Genomic DNA, 25911 nt, shown 5'->3' with positions numbered 1-25911 from the left:
TTTTTTTTTTTTTGGCCATTTTGTCTTTTTAGGGCCGCACTCGCTGCATATGGAGGTTCCCAGGCTAGGGGTCATGTCTGCGACCTACACCACAGCTCATGGCAACAATGGATCCTTAACCCACTGAGCGAGGCCAGGGATCAAACCTGCAGCGTCATGGATCCTAGTCGGGTTTGTTAACCACTTAGCCACAATGACAACTCCTTTTCACGTGTTTTTGGCCATCTGTTAGTAAGCTGCTTTTGATTACAGTTTGTAAGTTTCTTTGTCTAGGTAACTTTGAGTTTTCCAGAGGGCCCCTGGGGCATTTTAGAGAGAAATATTGGCAAGAAATGTAAAGAATTCTAGTTTTACTTCTGACCATACCTTTGATTCCAATATTCAGGATGGGAAAATACTGTATAATGAAGCTGTCTGAGTATAAATACTCATGTATGTCACTGCTGGCTTTAAGTTTACTGCTTGAAGCACATGTATAAGGTTTGTGTGATGACTGGGTGTAACTGATAAAATGTGTATGTAGCTTATAAAATGTTTCCCTGTCAGCATACCTATGCTTGTCTTTTATGTCTGATTTGTTTTGCCCCAAAATAGAGAATGAGGCCAAAAAGAGGCTTAACTCCAATGGACATAAATGCACCCAGAGCAGGAAACTGAGCCGCTCTGGCAATGTTGGAAAAATGTAGATTGTCAATGCTTTCTATGAAGAGATTTGCAGTTAAAAGGGGAATAATGAATTTTTCACATACTGAGGTGTGGGGAAGTCAGTCTAGCTTATACATTATTGAATTTGAACTTCAGGCTAACCAAAACAGCCTGTTTATTGCCTTGTACATTGTACATGGCATTGTACATCTGCTTTAATCATTAAAGAAAAAAATACATTCAGAGAATAGTACGAAGATGCATTTTGATTATTATCCTCATTGTAATATGCCTGATAATTTTCAACTGTTTGTCCAAGTGCTATGGCAAAGCAATCAAAGACAGAGGTAATATTTTCATTGATGTAATATTTACTATTACAAAATACTCATGCCTGGAACCCAAGTTTATTTCTAACTCTGTGTCCACTCCCCAAATTAGGCAGGACTACGCCCCATTTCAGCACGAAGTAGCCACAGCAGTCATTTCCCCATTCTCTCAAAGAGCTGGGGAAAATTGAAAGAGAAATGGAACTAAACCCAAGTTCCCCTGCTGAGTTTATGATTAATTTCTCTATCCAAAGCTTTATTCCATTTCTTGTTCTGTACCTGTTCCTCCTCAAGATTGAGGAGCATCAGGGAAAAGGGAGGATTGAAACAGAGCAGAACCTTACCCCAGTTCCTTACCCTACCTTATGTCTTCCACCTGCCTATTGTCTGTAGAAAAACTTCAGCCAAAGAATAAGTTTAATCAGAGAGGTAAGAAAATGTAGAAGCAAAGGAAGACAATCAAACAGGACAAAACAATAGCAGTTTAGTCAGTAAGCAAAGTCAAGGACCTTTAGTTCCTCCTCAAGGGCTATAGATCATATTCTTAGCTGAATCCTTTAAGCTGTTTTATAGAAACTGAAAACCCCCACCGGGTGCAAGAAGTTAACTACAAGATGACCAGACTATAGTCACAACTTAAGTTGCCACAATTCTAAGAATTGGCCTCAAGGAAATTGGGAACAAACCAACTCCGGAACTGTACTTAAAACAATCAAGATGACACTGGTCAGACCACCAGATGACCAGATGACCCATTTCAAGATGACTATTAGAGCTGACTGCTGTTTCTGCATATATCCCTTCCACCTATAAAAGCTTTTGCCCATTGACTGTGAGTGGAGGAGAGTCAGCCTTTAGACAGGAGATCCCCCTTTCAAGCCCCCTGGGTTGCTGGCCTCTGAAATAAAGCGAACTTTCCTTTCCATCAACTTTGCCTCTTTATTGGCTTTAGATCAGTGAATAGCCACACCTCACTTTTGGTAACATCCCTCCTACTCCAACATTTCTATTCAGAAGACTCAAGGTCGAGGCCTTTCATGGGTGAACTCCCACAGCTGCATTTCCTTTGCACGGATGGCAGGCCGCAAGATGCAGCAGCCTGGAGAGTGCGCACGTGAGGCTGTGGCTAAGGAGGATGGGACATCCCAGGAAGGGGGAACTACTCACGGAAGTATTTCAGCGTCTCCTCAATCTGCTCGGTTGTGAGGTCGATGTTGGCATCTGGAGAAATGACGGGGGTGTGCAGCCAGTCGTCGTGGTCATAACCGTAGATGGTGTCAGCTCTTAGCTTGTAATGGGGCAGCTGCTCTTCCAGCAGGCTGATGATCTCGACTTCTGGAAGGTCGGTGCTGTTGCACACGTCTGGAGGGAAGAGGAAGGAGAGATGAGAGCGCAGATCTGGTGCTCAGGATGCTCTGCCTCACATGGGAAATGGCACAGCGAGTGCACGTGGCAGTTCAGCCAGCCCCAGCCAGGCCAGAGCTGCCCCGCCACTTTGCAAAGGTCTGTGGAGGACGGAGTGATGTCCTCCCCTTGGCCAGAGCCAACAGCCCACCCTCCAGGCAGAAGACGCCTCATATTCCTTCATCATGTCCCACTGATTGACAAAACACCATCCAAAAGGCTCCAGAGGGGCTCCTAACTAAGCAAATATTGCCTTGTCTTGCAATCCAGTGGGGAATCAATTCTCACAAAGCTCATCTCAAGGAAAGGCCTCACAGCCATAAAATCACCACCATCTCGCTGAGGGGATGGGAGTCAGGGAGGGCTGACACCCCACTGACAGCAGCTCTTGGCTAAACACAGATCTACTCCACAAAAGGCCACACCAGCCTGTCTCTAGGAGAACGGGCCTGGTACCAACACATTCTGGGATGATGCGCCCACACAACAGGCTAGAATCTTCTGGTGTCATTGCCATTTGGTGGTGGGAAAGGCAACGGACTCCAAAAAGTAAAAATAAAGTCCCTTCTAAGAATACTGTGTCACTTGTGAGGGCACCGGCAGCTGCTCAAATGCTGAGACTCCCCTGTCCTTCCACATTCCCAGGGCTGAAGGTCAACCTATTTACAGTGTGGGTCCTTGTGCCCAAGACATATCAGTTTCCTTAAAGCATGTGATGACCACAGAGATAAGGTATCAAAAGGTTAGGCTGTGCCAAAAAGCCTTTTTAAAAAACTCGGTATATTTGATTTTTCCGTAATGTGATCAGTCATGTAAATATCAGCAAGTTTTCAGCTGCCTGGCAGGCCCAGAGAATTAGGACATAGGAGAGGGTTGTAGAGAGTGCCCCAGGAGTGCTCCTTGACCTTGGCTGCAGGGCCAGGGCCCCAAGGACCTCCTGTGGAGGGGGACACCACCTTTGCCACACAGAGTAGACACAACTGGGGCCTGAGGTTGGGTAAACACGGGAGCCTGGCACGCTTTCACCATGCCAAGCACCTCCAGTGCGTTCTCTGACCCTCCCGGCGACCGGAGACGTAGATGATATTTGCTCTGACTTAGAGGTGAGGAAGCTGAGATTCACAGAGCCTGTGGAATATCTTGCTGGTCAAGGTCACACAGCTAAGTAAGTGGCAGATCAGGTATGAGAAGCCTCAGCCGTCTGACTAAAAGCTGTGCCCCTCCCTCTGCCATCTGCTGCCCATCTCCCAGGCGGGCACACTAGAAATGCTCGGGAATTCCCAGGCTGTTCTCATCAGGAAGTTTTTGTTCTACACAGGTGGAAGGTTTCCTAAGTGTGAGAGAGGTGCTCATCAAAACACACTGACAAATTAGGGAGGTGTCCAGATGATTTTCCTTTCCAGAGCACAGGAAGCAGAGCCAAGAACCAAAGTAATTTGTTCACAGACCTGCCCCCTTCTTGGCACTTACTCAGGCTCATTGTGTGAAGGGACGCTGCTGGTCCAGCCTACAGGAAAGGAGCCTTAACGCTCTCCACAGTCATCATTTCTCCACAGCTCTAACTTACACTCTTAACAAGCTGTAAAATGTAGTCTCAGGTTAACTCTCAAATGAAGGGCATCCACCTAATTGAACCCAGACCCCAAGAAGTCCACAGCTTCTGGCAGATCTACAGCAATTGCAGTTTGGATCCAACCCAGGGACTCCCAGGCCTGTCAAATTGTCAAAAGGCCAAGCTCACCCAGGCAGTCCAGTGGACTTAACCTCAGCATCTCCCCCTCCCCAATTACAACAGCCCCCATGAGTGTGGCCACGTAGCTGCTAGCCCCATCTATGGAAAGACACTTTTAAAATCACAGTTACTGCCCTGCAGGACAGGATCCTGAACACTCCCCCAGGCTCCTGGAGATCCTAGGAAAAACAGCAGGAGGAAGAAAGAATAAAAGGAGAAAAAGGGTGCAGTGCTGGACAAAGAGGAAAAGCTTCTTGGCCAGAGAAAAACTGGCAAAATCAAAGGAAGGGAGGAACGGGAGGGCACAGGAAAAGGGGGGAAGAAGAAAACTGGAGTGGGAGGCAGATCAGCCTCACCACAACTGCCACCTGCTGGCAAACACCAGGGACCTTCGTGTAGCCCGGGAGCTGCTCCAAGAGTCTGGAGAAAGGGCTCCCAGCCCTGGCCCTGCACCCAGCTTCTCCATGTCACCCCGCAAGTCATATCTTGGTTTGTCTGGGACCCAGTCTCTCCATCCGTAGAATAAAGGCATCAGGTTACAGAAAAGTCTCTTGCTACCCAAAATGTCTCTGAGCCACCAGACCCCAAAGGTCACTGAGCTGCCAGAGCAAGGGCTGTGTCTGGGGGTGGCAGCTGCTCCTGGTAGTACAGCCCTTTTCCACTGAGAAGGCCCCATAGCACCTGGATATGCCGACTTCTTTTGAGAGGCCAGGGATCTGTATTTTTACATGAGATACCCTGACTTTTAAACACTGGATGCTAGTATAGAATTCCGTAAACATCTGAGGGCCAGATTAAACACCTGTGCCTCCAGTTTGTATGCCAGGATTTCTCATCCTGGTGTCTCACCCTGGGCCTTGGGAGAAGGTCCTAGACTACGTTAAAGACAACAATCAAAAAATGAGAAAAGGAATATTAACACATCCAAACTGGCCATATTCTAAGGGCCCACTTTTTTTCTGTTTTTCTTTTTTTTTTTTTCCTCCCCAGCCCAATGCTACTCCATTTACACACCAAGGAGCCTGACCCCAGACTGTGCAAGAGGAAGCTGTGGCTGGGGGCAGTAAGCTCCCCTCACCACCCATTACCCTTGGCCATGACCGCAAACTTAGGGCCGTGTTTTGAAGTCTGTTTAAGACGAGAGCCGCTCACAAAGCATTCTGTACAGACTTGGAAACAGTGCCTTTTTCTTGAGTTATTAAGATTAAAGGGCATTGACTCAGAGACTCATACACAGACCATGCTGGTGATGCACGTGATACTTTGTAACTGGTGTCTGCCAAACTTCCTTCTGGAATGGCAGCAGCACACTACAAACCTTGCACTTCTGTAGCAGGGTCTTTAGATGCTCCTTTGGCTCCACCCCAGACCTCATGCACCAGGATCTACGAGGGTGGGACCTGGGAGCTGCCTTTTACATCAAGTCCTCCTCCTCCAAGGGGATCTTGCCCATCAACATTTGAGAGTTGACAGCCCCTTCATGACTTTAATGAACTAAATCTGCTTTCTTAAAAAAACAATGCCTTCTCCTAATTCTATACACCCTTTTGAGTGTGTTGATAAATTAATATGCAAGTCATTTTGAGGTCTATATACTAGCTACAGATTTTTCTTTTTAGTAAATATGATTTATTTATTATTTTTTTAAATCAATGAATAAGGCATATGGCAGTTTCAGACAGAATAAAAGGGCAAGCTGGTCCCCCTGCTATCCCCCCCACCCACCTGCCCTCTCCCCACCTCCACACGGGATTTCTCAGACTCCTCCCCAGAGCCAGTATAAGCTTACCCATGAGCCAGCCCTCTCCCATCTGTTACAGAAGGGGACCCTGAGGCCCCGAGGTGCAGGGACCTGGGTCAGGTCTCATGGCTGAACAGTGCTGGGACTGAATGCCAGGACCCCTGATGCCCTCCTATCCTCCCATCCTGAACTCACCTCTGCATGCACAATCTCCCGGTCACGGTCCAGCCCCACAGGGACAGGGGACAGGGATAAGTGCCAGCTTTCTCTTCTCTTCCTTGCTGCCTCGCCCCACTGCACCATGAGCAGAAACCAGGGTCTCCAGGAGGGAGAAGGACAAACAAAGGCACCCACAGAGAAGTAGAAAGAAAAGACCAAGGAAACCAAGATTCAGAGACAGAAACAAAACTCGACACTGGATGGCCGTGGCCTTTCGTGCCACCAGAAGCGACTCTTTCTAAGAAAAAGGATAAATAATGACCTGGTTCAGTTCCATGCAGATGGGGTGTCAGGTTCTGAGCTGTTGTTTGATCAGACACAACACCAGCACAGGCAGAGGTGGCTGAGCCACCCGGCAGCTGCCTTCACAAGCAGGGTCTCCAACACAAGGCCAAAGTGCCACGTTGTGCAACCAAAGGTGGCTCCATCCACTCACACAGGCCGGGGTGTTGTGCAATGAGAGGGCAGGAAGAGGCGGGACAAAGCCAAGCCAGAAGGACCCAGCTATGGAGGCCCCAGGATGTCAAAACTAGATGCAGTGCTCTGCAGAAATATTTACTCCAATAGGCTTTGCACAGAAATCTATGCCACACTACAGGTTAGGCTGATTCTAATCCTAAAACATAAAGCCAGAACTGCACAGACATTTTTTTAAAGGAAAAATTAATGTGTTAATTTTAAGAGTTAAACCTCCCGGAAAATGTTCAAAAAATGGGAGGGAGATGTTAATGTTCATTTGAATTTGTTCTACTAGGAAATAAACAGAAACAATACTTTGGTTTTCCAGTTTTCTTGATAATTGCTCTTAAAAGTGTATCTATTTCTATATCTTATCAATATTAAATTGCTGGGGGAAAGAATTTTACACGAAAATAGCCAGTGTGTGATTATAATTAAAATGCTCACAGATGAATTTAATTTTTGGCAGTCAAATTTTTCCACCAGTTTTATTGAGATATAATTGCCAATACAACACTGTATAAAGTTAAACTGTACAGCATACTGATTAGACTTACATACATCACGAAATGATTATCACAATAAGTTTAGTGCACGTTCATCATCTCATATAGATACAAAATTAAAGAAAAACATCTTTCCCATGTGATGAACTCTTAGGATTTACTCTCTTAACAACTTTCATACATAACATACAGCAGTGTTGTGTTGATTATATTTATCAGGTTGTACATTACATCCTTGTACTTGTTTAGCTTATAACTGGAACTGTGTACCTTTTCTCTGCCTCCATCGAGCTCCCATTCTCCCAATCCCCCACCTCCACAAATCTGATCTCTTTCTTTATGAATTTGTCTGCTTTTGAAGTATAATTGACCAACAACAGTATGTTAGTTCCTGTTACCCAAAACAGTAATTCCATATTTCTCTACACCTCAAAATGATCACCAGGATAGTTCTAGTTACAACCTGTCACCATACAAAGACACTGTAAGTATAAACTATACTCCCCCACATTATACATTCCATACCATGGCTCATTTATTTTGCAGCTGGAAGTTTGTATCTCTTAATCCCCCTCACTGTGGAGTCAAACTGATCAGTCATTTTCTTTATAATTCTAGACTTTGGGTCATGCTTAGGATGGCCTCCCACTTCTCAAGATTATTAAACTATCCAGCCATACTTATGTCTAACATTTTCTCTTTGAGCCACCTGGATTTTATTGGGTTTGAAGGAGTTATTTAGGGATCCGCCTGTACTTTTATTTATTTATTTATATTTATTTATTTTTGTCTTTTTGTTGTTGTTGTTGTTGCTATTTCTTGGGCCGCTCCCGCGGCATATGGAGGTTCCCAGGCTAGGGGTTGAATCGGAGCTGTAGCCACCGGCCTATGCCAGAGCCACAGCAACGCGGGATCTGAGCCGCGTCTGCAACCTACACCACAGCTCACGGCAACGCCTGATAGTTAACCCACTGAGCAAGGGCAGGGACCGAACCCGCAACCTCATGGTTCCCGCAACCTCATGGTTCCTAGTCGGAATCGTTAACCACTGCGCCACGGCGGGAACTCCCGCCTGTACTTTTATAATGATAACAAACAACAGTGACAATCAGGGCAAATATTTATGGAGTGCTGCCATCTCTCAGCATTTACCTCCACTAATTTGTTTAAACTTCCCAACACCCTAAAGGTGGAGACGGTTATCATCCCCATTTTGCAGAAAGAGAAACTAAGGCACGGATAGGTTGAATGACTGGTCGCACATCACAGAGTCAAGAGTGGGCTTGGTTTTCTGATGCAGAGTCTGGAACTGGCAACCATGGCCACAGCTGCCACCCATGCTGCTTCTGGCCCTTTACCCTCACTGATAAAAAATTCCTCCTTTTAAAGATATTCCATGTTCCTGGATTGGAAAAATCAATATTGTGAAAATGGCCATCCTACCCAAAGCAATCTACAGATTCAATGCAATCCCTATCAAATTACCCATGACATTGTTCACAGAACTAGAAGAAACAATCCAAACATTTATATGGAACCACAAAAGACCCAGAATCGCCAAAGCAATCCTGAGAAACAAAAACCAAGCAGGAGGCATAACTCTCCCAGACTTCAAGAAATACTACAAAGCCACAGTCATCAAAACAGTGTGGTACTGGTATCAAAACAGACAGACAGACCAATGGAACAGAATAGAGAATCCGGAAATAAACCCTGACACCTATGGTCAATTAATCTTTGACAAGGGAGGCAAGAACATCAAATGGGAAAAGGAAAGTCTATTCAGCAAGCATTGCTGGGAAACCTGGACAGCTGCATGCAAAGCAATGACACTAGAACACACCCTCACACCATGCACAAAAATAAACTCCAAATGGCTGAAAGACTTAAATATACGACAGGACACCATCAAACTCCTAGAAGAAAACATAGGCAAGACTCTCTCTGACATCAACAGCATGAATATTTTCTCAGGTCAGTCTCCCAAAGCAATAGAAATTAGAGCAAAAATAAACCCATGGGACCTCATCAAACTGAAAAGCTTTTGCACAGCAAAGGAAACCCAAAAGAAAACAAAAAGACAACTTACAGAATGGGAGAAAATAGTTTCAAATGATGCAACTGACAAGGGCTTAATCTCTAGAATATATAAGCAACTTATACAACTCAACAGCAAAAAAACCAATCAATCAATGGAAAAATGGGCAAAAGACCTGAATAGACATTTCTCCAAAGAAGATATACAGATGGCCAACAAACACATGAAAAAATGCTCCACATCGCTGATTATAAGAGAAATGCAAATCAAAACTACCATGAGATACCACCTCACACCAGTCAGAATGGCCATCATTAATAAATTCACAAATAACAAGTGCTGGAGGGGCTGTGGAGAAAAGGGAACCCTCCTGCACTGCTGGTGGGAATGTAAACTGGTACAGCCACTATGGAGAACAGTTTGGAGATACCTTAGAAATCTATACATAGAACTTCCATATGACCCCGCAATCCCACTCTTGGGCATCTATCCAGACAAAACTCTACTTAAAAGAGACACATGCACCCGCATGTTCATTGCAGCACTATTCACAATAGCCAGGACATGGAAACAATCCAAATGTCCATCGACAGAGGATTGGATTCGGAAGATGTGGTATATATACACAATGGAATACTACTCAGCCATAAAAACGGATGACATAATGCCATTTGCAGCAACATGGATGGAACTAGAGAATTTCATACTGAGTGAAATGAGCCAGAAAGACAAAGACAAATACCATATGATATCACTTATAACTGGAATCTAATATCCAGCACAAATGAACATCTCCTCAGAAAAGAAAATCATGGACTTGGAGAAGAGACTTGTGGTTGCCTGATGGGAGGGGGAGGGAGTGGGAGGGATCGGGAGCTTGGGCTTATCAGTCACAACCTAGAATAGATTTACAAGGAGATCCCGCTGAATAGCATTGAGAACTATGTCTAGATACTCATGTTGCAACAGAAGAAATGGTGGGGGAAAAACTGTAATTGTAATGTATACATGTAAGGATAACCTGACCCCCTTGCTGTACAGTGGGAAAATAAATTAAAAAAAAAAATTCCTCCTTTATAACTCTTCTTTCTCTAAAATTTCCTCCTCTTCAACTTTCAGCCCCTTGAGTACTTTACTGTGAGATATCCTGAAACACAGCACATTGCTAAAGCTTCACTTTTTGACCCATTCAGAGACTTTGTCTTCGAATAGGAGCATGTCAGACATGACCGATCTCACTTCTGTCCTGTCTCCTGGTGGTGCCACTCTCCTGAGGTTTCATTAGTTAGCTGTCTTTTGTTTTATAGAATATGTGCCACCAGATTCTTTTTTTCCCCTAGTGATTCAGGGCGGAGCTTCCTCCAAGTATTGGGAATGGATGGTGCCTGGCACTGTGGAGGGTGGCCTCCAGCTATGAGTTACCATCACCGTTTACCCCTTGAGCTATGCAAACATCATCATTTTCTTGGGGGGGGGTTATGACGTGAAAGATGAGGACACACTAATTTGGAAGGTTCACATTCTATCTTTAAGATACAACATCTTGGGAGTTCCTGTTACGGCTCAGTGTGTTAAGGACCCAATGTCTCTGTGAAGATGTGGGTTCAATCCCTGGCCTCACTCAGTGGGTTAAGGATCTGGCATTGCTGCAAGATGCAGTGTAGGTTGCAGATGCAGCTCAGATCCGGTGCTACCATGGCTGTGGTATAGGCCTGCAGCTGTAGCTCTGATTTGACCCCTAATCCAGGAACTTCCATATGCTGCAGGTGTGGTCGTAAAAAGAAAAAAAAGATAAGACATCTTATGATATTACATCAAAGAGGCATGGTAGACACTGTTAGTGGTTTCCCAACCACTCATATTCTCCCACTTGCCTTAGTATCAAAGACCTGGGAAGACTACATTTCTCAAGCTCCCTCGTAGCAAGATGTGACCAAGAGTGCTAAGTTCTGGCCATTGAGATTTAAGCAGTGGTACACTGAGGCTTTCCCAAAGGCTGCCTTCCTATAGCCTGGAACTTGGATGTGATAGCTGGAGCTTCAGCAGCCTTCTGAGACCATGAGGTGTCCTTAAAGATAGAAACCACAGCAAGCATGGTAGAACTGAAGTCAGAAGGGTTACACCAGCACTGCAGAGCCTCCCTCTAAACTTCTTTTATGTGAAAGAAAAATAAATCCTATCAGGTGAAAGCACTGTTCTATGCATCTAAGCCTAAGCCTTACTGATATAGGTAGTTACCTTGAAATTACTAGAAGGTAAATCTATTATTTCTTTCATCATCCATAGCAAAAATAGGATAACTTGCTTATATTTCATCTCACTAACCTCCCTCCCCTGGGGTTTTCCCACTCTAATCTGGGATTTCAGATCCAATTTCTTGTCTTCAAATTGTTAACTCTTTATACTTACATTTGCTTTCTTTCTTTTTTTTTTTTTTTTTTTTTTTTTTTGTCTTTTTGCCATTTCTTGGGCCGCTCCTGCGGTATATGGAGGTTCCCAGGCTAGGGGTTGAATTGGAGCTGTAGCCACCAGCCTATGCCAGAGCCACAGCAACGTAGGATCCCAGCTGTGTCTATGGCCCACACCACAGCTCATGGCAACGCCAGATCGTTAACCCACTGAGCAAGGGCAAGGATCAAATCCACAACCTCCATGGTTCCTAGTCGGATTCATTAACCACTGTGCCACAACGGGAACTCCAACATTTGCTTTCTGTTTTCCAAAAACACTTATATCTATTATTTATAGTTAGAGTCTCTAAGACCTTAAAGGCAGCCTGAGCAGCTACCAGATTTCAGGCCCAATCCTTCTGCCTCTTCTCTCCTTCCCAAAGTTTGCCCTTGCTAGGGGATACTGGAAGTCAGTAAGCATAAAGGGTAAACTTTGAGATAAAGAGTTATGTGCCAAGTTACAGAAACTTTATTAATAGAACAAAATTTTGTGAACCCATAATACCTACTGTGCCTCTACTATTCAATGTAGTCAACGTTTTATTGTAAATTTAAATTAACTTCCTGAACAGGAAATTCTGTTTACAAATGAACAATGGTTACTTTTTCAAAACATCACATGAGATCATCTGGATATTAAAAGATTTCAAACTCATCAAAAACAAAAAGTCACCACAGCCTAATAAACAGTTAAACAAAACAGATAAAAGAATAAAATCTGAGCATGAAATAATTTCACATTATTTGAACCAGGTTTCAAACCAATACAAACATACATTCAAAATGTAGAAAACTACAAAGGATAACCTCCTACAAAGCACAATACAAATGAAGAAATACAAAGCTATAATAAAGGAAAAATATGTTATCTCATCAGGTGATGTAGCGTCAGGATCAGTTAATTAGGTCTGCACTTGAACAGCCTGGGTGACCTCCCAAGAACATCCCTTGCTCAGCTCTCCAAGGCCAGGAATGGACCTGTTAGAGCCAAGAAAAAGAAGGGCAGCGGAAACCAAGAGGTAACTTACTGAAAGCTTATTAAGAACGCAGCCACGTAGGGGGACAGGTGAATATATTGATGGGTGATAGCTAAAGGGCCTGGAGTATCTTTTTGGGGTGATGATAATCTTCCAAAATTTGATTGAGCTGATAATTGCACAACCCTGTGAACATACTGACAACCATCAAATCATACACTATAAATGGACGCATTATATGGTATTCTATCTCAATGAAGCGGTTACTCACACATACAAAATGCAACCATAAGGAATGTGGAAAAAGGTTGCCCGCACACCTACCACCCTTGGGCACATCTCCAAACCTCCCGCCAAACACTGTGCATGAAAGATGCAGCTGAGTCCACCTGAAAGGTTAAACTGTCTTCTCCATCGTCCTTGGAAAGCCCAAGGAATTTCTAATACCTTTCACAGCCGTATCTACTGAAAATGAGTTAAGCAAAATGACATTCCATGCTTAGAAACAAAAAGCTCTGGCTGCCCGGAGAATCCAATGAGATGGAACAACTCCTCACGGCCTAGCAATGCTGCGTGGATAGGGTATTACTGGACTCAACAGCCCTTTGAATTTTTTTTTTTTTCTTTTTTTGGCTTCCCAGCTAAAAAGGAATATTTCTCTCTTACCGTTAAGTTGATGTCCTGATACAGATCAGGGCTCGAAGGTCTAGACCAGGGGGCTACCAACTACAGCCCACAGTAAAATTCAGCCCTCCCCACGCCCCTGCCTGTTTTCACAAATAAAAACGGCACTGGAACAGAGCTATGCGCATTCCTTTACCTATCGTCTGCAAATGCTGTCAGCTACAACACCAGAGATCATGGAACCCACAAACCTAAAATATTTACTCTCCGGCCCTTTAGGGAGCAGTCCCTGCTCTAGGCCTCTGGAGCCCATGTCCCTCCTCCACCCACCCCCACCCAGTCCCCTGGCCAGCAGAGCAAAGGGCCTAGAGTCACTGACGTGAGGCTTCTCTGAAGACCATCTGTGCCCGTGAGCTACTCAAGGCCACTTCTGCTCCTTAAGGATCTCCTAAAATGCAGGCTGTTTGTTCATTTTATTCACAGTTCTTCCCTCACTCCCCACCCTGGCTATGCCTCACTGGGAACAAACTATTTCACCACTCTGTGACCTTGAGCCGGGCCATGCAACTTCCCTTGCTTGGCCAATGTAATATGAGCTGACATCACTTACTGCATGTCCAACCAGACACGTAGGCTGTGAATGTGCCCGTGTGGCTGCATTTGTCCCCTTGAGCTCCTGTCCTCTGCCAGGAGAAGAGCACGGTCCCAGACAGCTGCATCCGTCAGCCCAAATCTTCAAATGAGACAAGTGCAGCAAGTTCAAGACCTGAACTGAAGCCCAGGCACTGTAACTCATGACCAGGAGCACGGAATTAGCATTGCAGTAGCCACTGTGGATTTGGGAGTCATTTGTTACCCAGCATTTCTACAGTAAAACCTGACACACGCCTTTTTTTTTTTTTTTTTTTTTTGTCTTTTTAGGGCTGCCTGTGGCATATGGAGGTTCTCAGGCTAGAGGCTGAATCAGAGCTGTAGCCACTGGCCTATGCCACAGCAAAGTCAGATCCGAGCCGCATCTGTGACCTACACCTCAGTTCATGGCAACGCTGGATCCTTAACCCACTGAGTGAGGCCAGGGATGGAACCAGCAACCTCATGGTTCCTAGTCTGATTCATTTCTACTGCACCACAGCAGGAACTCCAGTTTCTAAACACACTTTCTTAGCATATTTTTAAATATAGGCAAAGAACTTACAATCAGTTAATATGTGTATCAGTGCCAACCTTCATCTTAATCTCATTCAACCTAAAGGGCAAATGTAACTATAAAGTTCACCACATAAGACTAAAATCCCATCACCGTCAGAATCTCCTAGCAGGTATTCTAAACAAAAAAGATGTGACCACACTTGGCTTTCATAATACCCTCCCTTACAAAAACAACTTCCGGAATTAACTCTAGCAAACAACCGATGGGAACAAAGGTGGGATGGAACTAGGCAAGAGAGGGGATGGGAAGAGATTTCTTTTGTTCCACACATCTGAAGTTGCCTGCCTTACCTCTCAAGACTCCCTAGACAATTAACTCCTCTTTCTTCCATTCCACTTCAAAAGTTGCAAACCCAGGGCACTGCAGGTGTCTGGTCTCTAGGTTAAGGCTGCCAGTCCTGCTGCTAGTGCTTCCCTGGCCCACTAGGTGGTGCTGCAGCCGTGCCTGGGGAAGGCCCACTCCCTCCCTCCATGCCTGGGACAAAGGGAGAAGAGGCAACCAGAAGACTCCCAGGCCCTTCTCAAATTCAGACTTGCTCCTTCCCATTTCTTCTCACCACAAATCCCCACTTAAATAGGGAAAAAAACAGCATTGAGCAATGGAGTTCAAGCCTGCAGTTATGACAGCCTGAGTTACCCGAAAAAAAAGTAGAGTTATATTTATCAGATTCGAAACCTAACATGTTGGGTTGGAGTGTGTTGACAGAAGAAAGAATAAGCCCAGAAGATGTAAGAGCAGCCATGGGACAGTTACAGAGACAGAAGGAAGACAGAAGATGGAGTAGGGGCTTGTAAACAGAGGGCAAATTAAGGGGCAACAGACAAGAACTGAAAGGACATGTACCTCAGGGTAATCCATGCTTGTCTCTGGGTGGTGAGATTGTAAAGAATTATTACTTTATTTTTGAAAAAAATAATAACATAAAACAACTATGCCAACTGCTGTCCCCTGCCTTTACCCTATACCTACTCACCCAGCACCAGGAATCCCAGTTTTCCTCCAGGCCAAATACGGAGAGGTGGATGGATATGACAGTGAGATAGGCAGACAGACAGATGAGAGATCGACTGACTGATAGCTAGCTAGCTCACTAGAAATAATAACAGCAAAGAAAACATTAATTGAACACATACTATGTGCCAAAAACACATTAAGTACTCTGTATGCATTCACTCATGCAATTCTCACACAATCTCATAGCAATCCAGTGCAGTGGGTGCTACAGTGAGATCCTCTCTAGAGTTAGTAAAAAGGAAAGTATAAGCAGTAATTATTATATTTAGAATTATGGGGGCAAAGAATTATGGAGGTAATACCTCCCTTCATGAGCTATATCAGAAACCCTTAAGAAGCTTCTATCTCGAATCACAGAAAATGAAAATAAAAATTCCTCTAGGAAATAGTGAAAGATGTGTAGCCTCTTCCCACTAAGAGGAAGATGAGTCAAGACCACACTTGAATGCAGTTTGATGCACCTCAAGTGGCAAAGAGCTAGATGTTTGCTGATCCCGGGTGCAGAGGGTGTGGGCCCGGCAGTCCCACCGTATCTGAATAACACAAAAAGCACAACCTCTCTGGCCACATCCATAAGAACTAAAGTCCCCACTCTAGCACTTCTCACAAGTACTTCATCACTTATTTGCTCAAACATGTGGGGGCAGACCTCTCACCTGCAGCCTCATTCGTATGTGCAAACTACATGCCTGTCAATAGGGAAGAGTAGTAAAACAACATTGGGGCTTGCACACAGTGAATATTAGGCACCAACAAAAACAATGTGACAGATATGACTGCTAGAAAGGTCTCCAATATACATTACTGAGCAGAAAAATTAAGGCACAAATATGTTTAGTGTATGTTCCCAGTTAGAGACAAATTTTAAAAGGAGAAGGAGGCAAACAGTAGGCACAGAATAAAATTTTTCAAGCAAGGTGATAGGCAAACAATATGATGAATCACAATTGGCATTTGTTTTCTGGGAGAAATAGAACAGAAAATATCCAAGTGACTCCCAAGTAATAAGGAAGGTCCTTAGTGGAACTTCTGTTTTAGGTCTGTGTATGAGGGTGCTGGGTCATGGTATAAATGAAGATTTTTCTTTCTTTCTTTCTTTTTTCTTTTCTTTCTTTTCTTTTCTTTTCTTTTTTTTTAATGTGGGTCACAGTCAAGACTCATAAAAGTGGTTAGGAAAGTGGGCTCTAATGGCAAACTGCCTGGATTCAAACCCTAACTCCACCACCAATAAGTTGTGTGACACTGCACAGGTTACTTAAGCTCTCTGTGCCTCAGTTTCTTCATCTGTAAAAGGGAGATAAGATGCGCTTCACAGGTGGTGTGACTGCCAGCCTCTGAGATGGGCCCCAGTTGCCTCATCTGCCTTATGGTACCCACCCACAATGAACCATGGTGAGCCTGCGAGCCCAACAGCATATGAAGGAAATAACTATATCTGACTTCTGGGGCTAGGTCATGCAAGACACTGGAGTTTCACGTTGGTCCTGCTCTTGGGTTGCTCATTCTTTAAGAAGCCAGCTGCAAACTGTCATTATAACTCTGAAGTGGCCCTTTGGAGAGACCTATGTGGTGAACAGCCCAGCTGCACCACCCCCCAAGGGCCAGCACCAACTTGCCAGGCAAGTAAGTAAACCATCTTGGAAGCCACAGCTAAGCTTTTACTTTTTGTAAGTAAAAGCTTTATTGAGACATTATTTGCATACCATAAAATTCACCTTTTAAATGTACAATTTAGTAAATATCAGTATATTCACAGAACTGTGCAACCATCAATATTACCTAATTTTAGAAAATTTTCATCATCTCCCAAAAGTAACTGCTCCCATTAGCAGTCACTGCCCATCTTCTCCACCTCCAGTCTCTGGCAACCACTTATGGACTTTCTAGCTCTATGGATTTGCCTATTCTGGATATTTCACATGTAATCACATGTGTCTGGCTTCTTTAACTCAGCATACTGCTTTCAAGGGTCATCCACACTGTAGCATGTATCAGTACTCCATTCCTTTTTATTCCTGAACCATATTCCATAGTATGAATATACCTCTTTTTGTTGATCTGTTCATCAGTTGATAGACAGGTGGGTTGCTTCTATTTTTTGGCTATTGTGAATAATGCTGCTTGGAACACTCACGTATAAGGTTTTGTGTGGACTTATGTTTTCATTTCTCTTAGGTGCATACCTAGGAGTAGAACTGATAAGTCAAATAGTAACTAACATGTTTAACCTTTTGAGGGACTACCAGACTGTCTTCCATGGTGCAAACTGTTACCTTGACTGTAGCATCATTAAGGACCCTGAGCCAGAACCACCCAGCCAGAAGGGAGACTATCAGTGTTTGTTGTTTTAAGCTGCCAGGGTTTAGGGAAATTTGTTACACAGCAGTAGATAACTAATAGATGAGAATTAAATGGAGTTAGACATAAAAGGCATTTAGGACAGTGTCTAGCACATAGTAAGTGCTCTATCAATGTTAGCTACTCTTATCACAGTATCTTCCCACCACAGGGCCTTTGCTTATGCTATTTTCACTGCTTGGAATGCTCTTTCCCTCCTCCCTTCCTCCCTGCTAACTCCTACATATCTTTCAGATTTCTGCTTTTTTCACAGAAGGCTTCTTGGAAATGCCACTTCAGAAATCCCCTTTACACAATCTCTTAGAACCCTAAACTTTTGTGAATGTCAAATGTAGTCATAGTTAAAAAGTAATTTGTGTAACTATTTTCAAGACTTTTTTCTCTCCTGAAATATAAAAGAATCTCAAACCTGGCACATTGCCTTATCCTCTGTACATACAACAGAATCTCAAGAATACCACTTAAAGGCCAACAACCCACGAGAAAAATGAGCAAAGACAAAAAAACAGGCTGTTTGCAGAAAATAGGACAGAAAGGAGGCACAGACTCATTCATAATTTAAAAGAAACAAAATAAAATGAAACACCATTTTTTGTGACTGATTAACCATGATGAAAAAGGCTGATCATTCCCAGAGTTGGCAAGAAACTGCTGGGAACTGCCCCTTCCCCACGCGGGTGTTGGGCACTTGATGGGCACAGGCTCTCTGGAGGGCCTTGTTGTGAGCTGCATCATTCCCTGTTCACCTACAGACATACAAGATAACTGACTCAAGATGTATATGCAAGAACACTGTTCCTTGGAGCACTGTTACAAACACTGGAAACAACTTAAAGCATCCATCTAGAGGGGACTGATAAAAACAGCAGCTCTTTCTTGGCCATGGAGTGGCCAGTAAGCTTAGTTGCTCTTGTAGCTGCCACCTGCACCGCAGCCCTATCTGCAGGGGTGGGGTCTGCCACCCTAATGAGGCCAGCCAGGTCCACACAGCTACAACCAGAATCCAGGCTCCATCATTTTACATTAGTTTCTCCTTTACGTTACTGTAAGGCATTACATGGGTTCTTCTAAAATTATGTCTTTAGGAGGATTCGTTACCTATTAATTTCTGATTAATAAAGTAGGAATGACACAATGTTATAAATATTATATCAGAGGAGTTCCCGTTGTGGCTCAGTGGTTAGCGAACCCGACTAGCAGCCATTAGGATGCAGGTTCGATCCCTGGCTTTGCTCAGTGGGTTAAGGATCTAAAGTTGTCATGAGCTGTGGTGTAGGTCGCAGATGTGCTTCGGATCCTGAGTTGCTGTGGCTCTGACATAGGCTGGAGGCTACAGCTCTGATTGGACCCCTAGCCTGGGAACCTCTGTATGCGAGCACAGCCCTAAAAAGACCAAAAAAAAAAAAAAAAAAGAAAGAAAGAAAGAAAGAAAGAAATATTATATCTGAGAACTGCTGGTTCCAATAAATGGAAGATGATGATGATAAATTCAAATAATGGGCAACTACAGAGCTACTTCAAGGAATAAGCAACACTCTATGTACTATAATGAAACAATCCTAAGTAATACGTTAATTTTTTAAATGCAGCTTAGGGTATACAGTATGGCCCCATGTGCATAGCTTTAGGGAAAAAAATTACATAAAAACTTCTGGAATGATTTTTTTTAAAAATGGTTAAATTGTACAGATAGAAAGGTGATTGTTACTATGCTTTGGTACAATTTCAACTTTTACCATTTGCATATTGTTATTTTTTAAATTTAAACCCTAGTTAGGAGTTCCCACCATGGCGCAGTGGGAGGGATCAGCAGTGTCTCTGCCTTGCCAAGGATGCTGGTTCAATCCCTCAGCCAGCACATGGCTTAAAGGATCCAGTGTTACCACGGCTGCAGTGTAGGTCACAACTGCAGTTCAAATCTGATCCCCGGCCCAGGAACTCCATCTGCCAAAGGGCAGCCAAAAACCAAAACAAAACAAAACCCAAAAAATCCCCCCAAAAAACCTAGGTAAAGGACATCATTGGAAGAGAGAAATCCACAATGAAGGACGTTAAAATAGGGTCAGAAAACAACATTGCTGGGTCTAATCCCCAAGGATACTTGGTTTACATGGGAAGACAGGTCACCCCACTCCGCACCTCCTCAAAGGTGAGGGTGGAAACAGTTCCCACCTGGCAGGGTAGCGCTGAGAAAAAGGTGAGTTTCCAGGGCAGTGCCTGGAGGCCTGCCAGGCACAGAGCAACTACTCAGTAAGTGCTTTCCTTTAAGATCTGTGGCGGCTAATTATCAACTTGATTGAGCCGCAGGGTACCCAGATATCTGGCCAAACATTGTGCTGGATGTTTCTGTGAGGGTGTTTGAGAATGAGATTAAGATTTAAATTGGTAGACTGAGTGAAGCAGATTCCCCTCAGTGATGTGGGCAGGCTTCACCCAATCCACTGAAGGTCTGAATAGAACAAAAAGGCTGACTGCCCCTCAAGGAAGACAGAATTCTTCCTTCCTGACTGCCCTCCAGCTGACATCAGAATTTTCCTACCTTTGGACTCCAACTGAAACATCAGCTCTTCCTACAATGGCGAGCCTGCAGATCTTTGGATGGTGATTACATCACTGGTTTTCCAGCTTGCTACCTACAGATCTTAGGACTTGTCAGTCTCCATAACTGTGGAAGCCAATTCCTTATAACACACCTCTTGATTTATATATATATATATATATATGTATATATATATATATATACACACACACACATATATATACATATATATCCTGTCGGTTCTGTTCTTCTGGAGAGCCCTGACTAATACAAGATTTATGAAATTTGATTTGTTCCAGGTCTAATTATACTTATAAAGTTCCTGTTCTCATAGTTTCAGCTTGATTTGCTCAAGTTTGTCAGTGTTCACACAAGATCAGACAAGATCAGAGGTCAGAGAACAAAGACAGGTTTCTCTGGGCCAGGAGTCCCCAGAGTTACCTGTGAACTATGTGGCTGGGAGAACACCCAAACACACCTGCAAGGTTCACCCAGCACCCTCTTTCAGTGAATCCCTGGAAAGGCCCTGCAGCAAACCTTAGCTGAGTGGGACAAAGTGCTGAGGCCCATGCCACCCCTCCACCAGCAACTGCCTTCGAACCCTGGTCCAGTCCAGTCCCACCAAAGAGCGCCTTGAACAAAGTATGTGTGAAGTGACACTCTGACACTTGCAAAACAAATTTATGTAAATCCAATATGAAAACTTGGCACCTAAAAGAACACCCTCAAGAATGCTATTTGTAGTTGGGATGGATATCGTGAAGCCCCCGCAAAGCACCTCTGATCAAATCTTTAATGAGATTACACTTTATTTTTTATCATAATTTATTATTTGCCAGCTTCCCAAAACTGAAGTGGGCAAAGTCAAAGTACGTTAGATACATGGAAAAACTGTTTCAAATTCAGAATGAAAACCAATTAGGAAGACAAAAATACGTCAAGCCTCTGGAACAGGGCCTCCCAATCACATGTCAAGAATCTTACACATTTTAACTAAATTTTACAGTATACATCAAAACCTTGTCTGATAAACAGTCTATTCCCTCACCTAAGGATGAGGAACAGAGAGGAAGTAAAGCCACCTGGTGCCCCCCGCCCCCAAATCATTTGCAGCATGTTTAAAAAACAAATGGGAATGTTTTTGTGCTCGGCTGAAGATTAAGCATCAGTTCTAAGAGCCACCGAAAAGGGCCCTCCTCCTGCACTGCATTTAAGAAAACGAACCGACCACTAAATAGGGGCCGTTCCACCAAGAGAAGAAGCAAAGGACATTTCTAAGCTATGAATCTGAAGAAAGATTTATAATTCCCCAGATCCTAGTTCTCACTCTGTGAAAGAAGGGATGTTTCACAGTCTATTCTTTTCTCTTTCACTTAGCCAAGTAAGCACCATGTACATTCTACATGTTCAATGGAAAACACCATAAAAATATCACACTAGTCAGGGACTGATAAGTTAAACTTTACATTTATACATTCAAGAAAGAATTCCATGATATTTTATTTCAACATATTTTCAGAGGATAGATCATCAAGTCTGAGGGTGGCCCTGTGATAATGAGGGTGCTTAGACAAGGCAGCTTTAAGCACAGTGGGAACAATCCCGGCCAGGGTCACAGCAGGTCATTTCTACCTCTCCCGCCTCTGGGGCTCTGCATGGAGATCTCATCTATGGATCCCACCAAAAAGCTGGCCTCAGACAGATGCTAATTGAACAGAATTATTGAATAAGCATGAAGACACTTTAAATATGCACACACATACGTACACACTTATAGCACAGCGTCTCCATAATCTCCCATCCAGTCTCATATATCTTGAAACCTAAAATTGAGTGGGAAGGGCTAAGAAGAGCTCCGGCGTCTGAGGAATTTACTGGTTTGTGGCCCAGACAGCTCGTGGGTAGCAGCGTACAGACAGGACAGAAACCAGATGGGTCATCACCCATCGGACTCTGATGAGCTTAGAGGAAGTGAGGAGAAACAAAAGCCCATAGCAAGAGACAAGCCAGAGCAGAACGGATTAGCAAGCTTGCCATCACCACCACCACTGCCATCACCTGGGTGTGGATGGGAGGTCGAGGGCCAAGCCCATTGAGTACAGAAAAAAAAAGATAGAAAAGTGAGGGCAGAAAAGAGGGATGGAGGGAGGCAGTCACTGTCTGACTCTGTTCTTTACCTTCTGAAAAATTCCTTGCTGACCTAGACAGCAGGTAAAGCTCTACGAAACCAGGATAAAGACACAGGACACCAGGTGAGGCTCTAAGAAACCAGGATAAAGACACAGGACACCAAGTGAAGCTCTAAGAAACCAGGATAAAGAGATGGAGCAGGAAAATCACAGAGTTGGAGAGGCCAGAAGGGGCCTTAGAAACCTCGGTCAGTCACTACACAGAACTTGGAAGGGCGAGATGGTGAGAGTCCGGAAACCTGGTCCCAACTCAGACCTGCTGCTCACGGCCTCACAGGGGTCACTTGATACTGCTGAGGCTGGATCAGGGGCTGAGCAGCTTCCACGGTCCCTCCTCTGCCTGTCAATAACTCAGTATTGCCACTTCCCACCCCAGGTCCAAGGACAACCGTCTAAGTAGAACAGAGCAGGAGAGAAATGACTTCTCCTGTGGCCTCTTCACCCTTCCGGCCACAACTTTTACAAACAAGAGCAACAGCAAAAATACCAGGCAAACACACTTACCACATGAGCCTGTCCGAATGAGGCTGCCTGGGCAGAGTCCTGGCAGAGGCTGGGCCCTCGCGGGCTGCCCAAACTGGAATACCAATGCCATGTGCAGAAGGAAAGTCCAAAGGCAGTTCAGAAAGCGGAGCGATCCTCCATGAGCACCCAGCCTGAGTAGCACCTCGGCACAGCCACCTCCAGCACCTACTCAGCAGTTCTCTGAGTTTGCTTGTTGGGGCAAATCCTAAGACTGTGCACAGCCTTGGAAGCACAATGGGTTACGTAACTCCAGGCAGTCTGGGCACCCTATCGGCTCATCTTGTTAAACCGCCCCAAACAGAAAATGCCGCACCCCAAAATATGATATCCCTGAGTTGGGGGTAGGGGGAGGAAGAGGGGAGCAGGGCTTTGTGATGGGCATTTGGCTTTGCCTAAAAATTACAGAGGAACAAAAGGCCTGCTGTTCAACTCAGCACTCCCTGGGAACAGGGGGTGGCACAGATTTATCAGAGGCTGGATGCCAAGCGGTCTCCCAGGACTGCACTTGGCAAAGCCCTTGAAGTTCACATACGCATTCTCGGGGAGAAGCCAGGTCTCTCGAGAATGTTTTCTATCCTGTGTCTTCTTCTCAACAACAATCAAACAAGACTTGAACCTGAGCATGTTCTGCATTGCCTCGCTGCCTAGCACTTAAACGGATAATAGTGCCTATGTTTTACACTCCTGTTTACGAAGCCACTGCCAAAAGTGACAGCCCTGAGCTGTTTCTCAGCTGCCCTACAGTGCTTGCTACAGATGTCCCAGCAAAAAACCCCCTGTTGCCACACCCCACAGGGTTTGAAGTTAGTACTGCTTTCTGCCATTAATTTGCCCTCGGCTGTCACGTTCAACGTGAAACAACTTTAATAGGCTAGATGTTTCCTGGATTTCACTGGCACAGACGCCGCTGGAATCCAAGTGATTAGTTGATGTGTCTGGACAAATGAAGACGTAGTTGAGACATTGCCTCCTCTGAGGAGCCCTCCTGATCTCCTCGGCCAGGCACCCTCCTTGGTGTTCTCCCATGGCCTGTGCTTATCACTGTGCTAACCATGCTGCATGGTGGGGTCACAAGCCTGCTCACACTGGACACAGGAGTGAACAGGAGAGGAAAACAAAGAAATAGTCGCAAACAAAAGAGCAGAGACATGGGCCCTGGCTGCAAGGAAAGTGGGAGGAAGAAGGATTCTTTTTAAGAAGGGAGCTATCAGACCATGTTTTTGTGCTAATAGGAAGCAAGGGGAAACATGTCATAGTAGGGAAAGGGCAGGTGCTGAAACCATGTCCTTCCTGGGTTAGGCAAAGCAGCACTGCCAGGCTGGGATCCCAGGCACCTCAGTGCCCCTCATACCCAGGACGCTCTTGACACAAGGGGTATTCTCAATGCTTAACTGGTAAGAGAAAACAGGAAAAAGCTACTGGATGGAGTTCCCCTGTGGCACAGCAGATTAAGGATCCAGCCATTGTCACTGTAGTGGCTCTGGTCACTGCTGTGGCATAGAGTTGATTCCAAGCCACAGGAGTGGCCAAAAACCAAAACAAAAAAACCTACTGCAAGCAAATCTGCACATTTTAAACTGTCACTGTGCAGTGATGCAGACAAGATGAGAATGGACAAATTCTGATATGAATGCAGTTGGATTTAGTTATCATTATGCTCCTCACTGCTGTTCCACACACCAACCCACACCATTCCCACTCAGAGCCCGCTCTTTTGCTGGCTCCAAGTACCTGTCTCAATAATTCCTTGAGGGAGTTCCTGTTGGTGATCAGTGGTAACAAACCTGATTAGTATCCATGAGGCTGGGGGTTTGATCCCTGGCCTCATTCAGTGGGTTAAGGACCCAGTGTTGCCAGGAGCTATGGTGTAAGTTGCAGATTCAACTCAGATCCCGAGTTGCTATGGCTGTGGTATAGGCCAGCAGCTGCAGCTCTCATTCGACCCCTAGCCTGGGAACCCCCATATGCCACTGGTGCAGCCCTAAAACACACACACACAAAAGCTCTGACTCTTTGCCATTTGGTGGTCCCCCCAGCTCACCAACTCTCCACATCCCTCCCCCAGACCCAGTCCTGTGGCCCCACTCTTCCCTGGTCCTCACTGACTGTCTCCATCCGTGACAGGGAGAAGTGCCCTTACCGGTGATGGTGCAGGCATCCCGGTACCCTCTGGAGCTGGGAGCATCTTCCACAGCCTCGCTTACATAGTGCTCCTCAGGGATGCCCGGGCTGCAGGCTAGGACTGCATGGTTGCACGCCTCCGAAGGGGGCACAGAGTTGGCCAAAGCGTCGTCGTGCAGAGCTGTGGCGTCCAGCTTGGCAGGTTTCACGGGGAGGTGCCCACTGCCATCGGAGGCCCCGCTGCCGGAGTCTGGAGCAGTCGGGCGGACAGCCCCCCAGAGGTCTGGCACACCAGCAGGGGCTCCTCACTGGGACTCTGTGGGACAATCCAGAGAGAGGAGCACAGTTACCTAGAGTCTCTTAAAAACGAACAAAATCTTAATAAATTGTGATCTAAAGAAAATCTATCAGACTGACAAAGATTTTAAAATGATAACAATGCTCAATCTGACAAGAGTTTTTTTTTTTATTAAAAATTTTTTTTTTATTTTCCCACTGTACAGCAAGGGTGACAAGAGTTTTAAACAACCCATGAGGGGAAGGGTAATACATTCCGAAGGACAGCCTGGATAAATACATGTGGCTCTTTGTCCCTAGGATACATGGGCCAAGGGTGTTGACCACAATGAAAGGCTAAGAACAAGCTAACACGTAACAGAGAGGATGGAGCCAATTATGACGCAGCCATGGAGAAGTGAAGGCTGCAGCTGCGAAAAGGAAGTCTCAGAGCAAATATGAATTTATCAGCGTGGAAGGATGCTCTACACAGAGATGTGATAGATAATGAACATGGACTCTAAAAGGTTTTAAGACCCATTAAGAGATTGAAAC

The 25911-nt window shown here is 44.8% G+C and overlaps 1 protein-coding gene across 13 annotated transcripts in view; it reads right to left on the bottom strand.

The window, feature by feature from the left end:
* The window catches only part of TRAK1 (trafficking kinesin protein 1), a 161426-nt gene that overhangs the window by 78435 nt on the left and 57080 nt on the right, over positions 1–25911 (bottom strand). For 5 of the 13 annotated variants that reach the window (XM_021071690.1, XM_021071689.1, XM_021071696.1 and 2 more), the window contains exons 2-3: positions 25100–25396; positions 2142–2336 (exon numbers count right to left, since the gene is read on the bottom strand). Coding sequence is in view for 4 of the 13 variants with exons in the window: in XM_021071685.1 (XP_020927344.1) it covers positions 2142–2336; positions 22939–23029 (286 nt within the window). In the remaining 9 variants the exon portion in view is untranslated. Of the gene's footprint in view, positions 1–2141; positions 2337–6046; positions 6285–6332; positions 7808–22938; positions 24395–25099; positions 25397–25911 lie in introns of those variants that run through there. The other 8 variants (XM_021071685.1, XM_021071686.1, XM_021071688.1 and 5 more) reach the window with 8 other exon arrangements.

The sequence above is a fragment of the Sus scrofa genome, chromosome 13 (assembly GCF_000003025.6).
Source record: "Sus scrofa isolate TJ Tabasco breed Duroc chromosome 13, Sscrofa11.1, whole genome shotgun sequence".
NCBI lineage: Eukaryota > Metazoa > Chordata > Mammalia > Artiodactyla > Suidae > Sus > Sus scrofa.
Note: the sequence above shows the minus strand (reverse complement) of the source record. Positions and strands in the feature narration are given on the sequence as shown.